The 5,187-nt window shown below is 41.1% G+C and overlaps 1 protein-coding gene across 6 annotated transcripts in view; it reads left to right on the plus strand.

Annotated features, from left to right (window-relative positions):
• NCOA4 (nuclear receptor coactivator 4) overlaps positions 1-4,420 on the plus strand; it is a 30,744-nt gene extending 26,324 nt beyond the window's left edge. For 4 of the 6 annotated variants that reach the window (XM_006165902.3, XM_014583137.2, XM_014583136.2 and 1 more), the window contains exons 7-10: positions 342-491; positions 2,068-3,078; positions 3,437-3,583; positions 3,804-4,420. In XM_006165902.3, the coding sequence (XP_006165964.1) occupies positions 342-491; positions 2,068-3,078; positions 3,437-3,583; positions 3,804-3,809 (1,314 nt within the window). In that variant the 3' untranslated portion in view covers positions 3,810-4,420. The remainder of the gene's footprint in view (positions 1-341; positions 492-2,067; positions 3,079-3,436; positions 3,584-3,803) is intronic. The other 2 variants (XM_027767250.1, XM_014583134.2) reach the window with 2 other exon arrangements.
• Positions 4,421-5,187: the final 767 nt, after the last annotated feature.

Raw genomic sequence — 5,187 nt, forward strand, 5'->3', positions numbered from 1 at the left:
TCTTCCGATTGAATGTCAAATAGAAATTTAGGTGTTTTGCAGGTCTTGAATAAGAAAGATGTTATTATAGGTCAGCTTATGTGAGATTATCATTCGTTGTCTTGTTGGTATCCTCTATTTATAAGGTCAACATGAATAAAGGATCCTAGATTTTAGAGTTGAGAACCCTAGCGATCAGCTATACTCATTTAATAATTATGAAAAATGAGGCTCAGGGAAGGCGTGTGGCTTGTCTGGGGCAGTGGTACGTGAAGATTAGAAAGCTCAGGTCTCCTGTTTTTGGGAGAACTTTCCGTTATGTTTGACATTGCCTTGTAAGTAACAGAATATTATGTGATTAGCAGAAGTCAGCACCCAGCACCACAGCCAGCCCTCTCAGCGGATGGCTTCTTGGAAGCAAACCTGCCGGCAGTCGTCAGGCTCCTTACACGCTGAGCACCAGCCCCCAGGACTGGCTCATCCAGCAGCAGACCTTGGAGAATAGTAGTCAGGTATGTCGCTGCCTTTGAATAGCTTTTTGGCTCTTCACTGTAGATAATTCAGAAACTAAAGAACTTTATGTAAAAAAAAAACACAGACCCGTAGTCCAACATGAAGAGACAAACATTGGAACATTATTTTTCTTAAGAATTATTTTATTGAACTTTATTTAATTTACTTCTTTTAATTTGACAAGAGAGAAACAGAATGAGAGAGAGAAAGTGAGAAAGCAATTCACCAGATCTGAGACTCGAATCACAGTTGGCCATGTGGGAGTCCAGTACCCTTAACGACCACACCACCTGTTGGCCCCACAGCATTTCTCTTTATACATTTTATTTTACATATGTACTTTTTTTTGGTTTTAGGAGAGAATTTTTTGCTATCGGGCACATGTACTCACTGGAGAGACAGAGACCAAAAGCGAGAAATCACCCCTCAGTGAGGATGGCCATGCCATAGTCCCTTCTCCTCCATTCTCCTCTCAGAATTTTGGGTACACATGCACATGCGCCCAGCGTGAGTTTTAAGCCAGAGTCCAGAGTCCAGGCTTGAACCGCGGTCAGCTGCGTGGGAGTCCAGTGACATTACTATTATGCCACCTGCTGGTACCGAATACATGTTTTTAAAAAGTCTTTCTTTCTCTAAGTTCTGTTTTGGATAGTAGGTATTTTTCGCTGATATATATTTCACCCTAAACATATTTCTCTCATCAGGGTATCTACTACCTGAGACCTCTCTAACCGTGGTAATCACTTTTAAATTTTCTTCTCTGAATTTGACACAAAATACCAATTTTAATTTTGTGTGTCTTTGAGTATAAGGAGTTTGAATACCTTCACGTTCATTGGGCTTCTTTGATGATTCACTTGATCATATTTTTGGCCTACTTTGGTTTTCTTTATGCAGAAAAGTCATACTGTATAGAGATACTACTAGCTTTTCTACGAATAGGCTTACAGATACTTCTAGTTTAATGTTCCGTAGTCTTTTTGAAACTACTGAAAATAGGGACTGGCAGGTGGTGCAGTGGTTAAGGATGCTGGACTCCGATTGCAGTTTGAATCCTGGGTCTGGCGGCTTGGTTTCTACTTTACCTCTCTCTCTTTTTGCCCTGACCTTCTCTGGTCAGAATAAAAATAAATAAAATAAAATAAAATGATTCTTTAAAAAAAAAAAAAACTACCGAAAATAAACTTTAAAAAAGAAATTGCTGGAGGGCATGTGCACTGACCAGAGAGAAAGCAACCCCCAGTGGAGTGTGGTCATGCTGCAATCACTTCATTTCTCCATCCTCTTGAGACTTGGGGCATGCATACATACACACCCCTAGCATGTTTTTCAAGCTACTGGTGCTAAGATTCTAACCACGGTCATGTGAGATTGGGCTCTTTCAACCTAGACCACTGGGCCTAACATTTTAAAAATGAAGTTATTATGTATGTTATTATCTAAACAAATATCTTGCCCATTGGATTCGTACACTTAAAATTTAGGAACATTAGGCAAGACAGTAGATAGGCCGTCAGAACCCCCAAAATGGTCATAATTGTTATGACAAACTAATATTGTGTGGTTTTCATGTAGACTTCTGCTGGAGCCTGCAGTGTCTTCACTACCATCTGGGGCAACCAAAAGGGCTTAGAAAACTGGCTCCTCAAGAGTCAGCAACAAGATGCTCCTGAAAAACCAAGTTACCAGAAGAGCCATTCTTCTACCAATTCCTTCTCCATTGATGTAGAAAAGGTCGGTGATCTAGAGCTTCTTAGTCAAGATGAAATGGATCTTTCTGATTGGCTGGTAACTCCCCAGGAGCCCAGCAAGGTAGAAAAACCTGAGAATGGCAGCTGCGAAACCAGTGATAAGTTTAAGCTCTTGTTCCAGGCATTCCAGGAGTCCTACAGTGTGAACGATTGGCTTGTCAAGCCCGACTCCTGTACCAACTGTCAGGGTAACCAACCCAGAGGTGTGGAGATTGAGAATCTGGGCAATCTGAAGTGCCTGAATGACCATTCGGAGGTCAAGAAACCATTGTCTAGCCCTAGCCTGGTTACTGAGGATTGGCTTGTCCAGAACCATCAGAACCAATACAAGGTAGAGGAGGTATGCAAAGCCAATGAGCCCTGCACAAGCTTTGCAGAGTGTGTGTGTGAAGAGAATTGCAAGAAGGAAGCTCTGTCTAAATGGCTTCTGAAGAAAGAAGGGAAAGATAAAAATGGGATGCCTATGGAACCCAAGCCTGAGCTTGAAAAGCATAAAGAGTCCTTGAATATATGGCTCTGCCCTTCCAGAAAAGATGCATCAGAACAAGCAGAGACACCAAACACAATGATTCCTTCTAGCACTGTTGATCCCTTTCATGTCATACGAAACAGCCCTTTGTCACAGTGGCTCAACAGGCCCTCCTGTAAAGAAGAAGGTCCTAAGGAAGTGCCTAGTACTGAGGATACAGCTGGCACACAGAAGCTTAAAAGCCCTGTGACCACTTCCTGGTGTCCCTTTAACACAGCTGACTGGGTCTTACCAGGAAAGAAGATGGGAAGTCTCAGCCAGTTGCCCTCTGGGGAAGACAAGTGGCTACTCAGAAAGAAGGCCCAGGTGAGCAGAGACATCAGATTGTACGATTTTACTTTCTTAATCCCGAACCTTGCAAATGAGCCAGGTCCTTAAATATATTAAACATAAATTTGGCTGGGTATTAATTTGGTGCCTTGTTAGCAACAGGATGATTTATGATCAATCATACTGAATTTTTTTATGCATTTGCATACTATAGGAAGGGAAAAAAAACCCAGCCTGTTTTACTGCTGTGCATGGGAAAGACATGGGGTAGAAATTAAGGTCACTTTCTCTTGGTTATTAAAACGGCCATTGTTGAAATGAGTCTGTATAGACACTAGTTTGGAAGATCAGTTGGTCTCTTGCCTACCTGCCATAACCTTTCGTGTTCTTCCAGGAAGTATTACTGAACTCACCAATGCAAGAGGAGCGTAACTGCAACTTCCCCCCGGACCGTTATGGCCTCCCCGCAGTTTGTGATCTCTTTGCCTGTATGCAGCTTAAAGTTGATAAAGAGAAGTGGTTGTATCGAACTCCTCTGCAGGTGGGTGCTTGCCAGGGGTCATTTGAACATATAAAAATTTCATGTATTTTATTGAACTTGCTTCATGAAATAAATAGGCAGTATTGAAAGTGGCCTTTCAAGATTTGGAATGTTTTGTCCAGCTTGGGTTCTTATAGCTTATTGAGAAATGAATCAGCTCTTAAGGTGGGGAGTGCTTGCTTCTGCAGTGAATTGACTTCTCTGTGTTTTTTGCCCCCAGATGTGAACAGACTGCTGGAGCAGCTTTTCTGCAGATGATCACACATCCACGAACTGAGTGACTGTGGCTTGCCAAACTATTGTCTCTGATCTTACCAGTCAGCTTAGTTTCTTTCCTTCCTAATTCTGAACTAGTGAAGAGTTAAGTCATCAAATTATGTTACTGCGTGAAGAGGAAAGGCCGTCTGATGCTGAGGTGCAATTCCTTCTACCGAAGTGTTAACTTCACCCCATGCTAGAAATGCAGCATCTTGGTGGACTGGTCCTTTTCACAAGCGCCCACAGCTCCATAGATTGGGTTCTTACTAGAGGTACATTAAAACACTGTAGTAGTTTTAAAAATGAAGTTTCCCTGTAATCCAAGTGCTGATGTATTTTAAAGCTAGTAAATTTCTCTAATCTTTTGATTGCCCTTCAGATGCTGTGGGTTTTCTTCTATTGGTGATTTGAAATAATGATTATTCTGTTCACTATATATATATATATAGAGAGAGTATATTTCACACAATATTACCAATAGTGATTTTCTTCTCTTACCAAGATTTGTTTTTAACCTTGGCACTTTTTTAACAATTCCCATTTTAACCTATCTCATTAAATTCCTTCATTTCAGAGAAATTCAACTACTGAAAATTTTGTCTTTTTCCTTCCTCTAAATGTTATGTCCAGTGACCTCTTTCCAAAGAGCTTGATTGTTTCAAGACCATTTTCAGGGTAGTTCTAGCCTCTGTCAAAATATACTGCAGACCTACAGGCCAACTAAGCTGAAAAGGCAAAATAGTTCAGAAATGTGATACTTGAACCATTCACTAACCTGGGGAAATTGGTGCATCCTGTGTAAATGGAAGCTGAGCTTGACAACCTGGTGCTTTAACTAGGGAGAAGTCCGTGGCCACCTCACTGCAAGCACAGCATACCCATACCTCCAGACGCCAGCGCAGTGATACTTTAGTGAACAGGCTGTTTGCAACACTTGTGCCTTGGGGCATTTATTGAAGCTTTATGAAAACAATCGATGTTTTCTTTAAGTCATGTCCATGTTTTATTAAGTTTCTCTGTAGTAGGTAAGTGGGATTTATAAGGTTTTTAAATTCTCTAAGATATCTTAGCTGCTTTCCAGGCTCTGAGTAAAGCTTTTCAACTGCCTATGTTACCGGAAGTACATTCTGGGAAACTTCAGTCCCTTTGTCATTGCCAGCTTCTTTAGAATTCTTTGAACCAAGCTAAAGAGAGCCTCATGTTATTTAATCTTCCTCAGATACCATTTAGAGCAAGACAGTAAAAGTGGTAAAACAACTTGAGCCATTCCTGTATCTAGGCTGCAGGAAACTATGTAGTTTTGGGGGTCTGACACACTATCAAAATGTAATTTACATGAATTCCTG

The sequence above is a fragment of the Tupaia chinensis genome, unplaced genomic scaffold, assembly GCF_000334495.1.
Source record: "Tupaia chinensis unplaced genomic scaffold, TupChi_1.0 Scaffold144071_2, whole genome shotgun sequence".
NCBI lineage: Eukaryota > Metazoa > Chordata > Mammalia > Scandentia > Tupaiidae > Tupaia > Tupaia belangeri.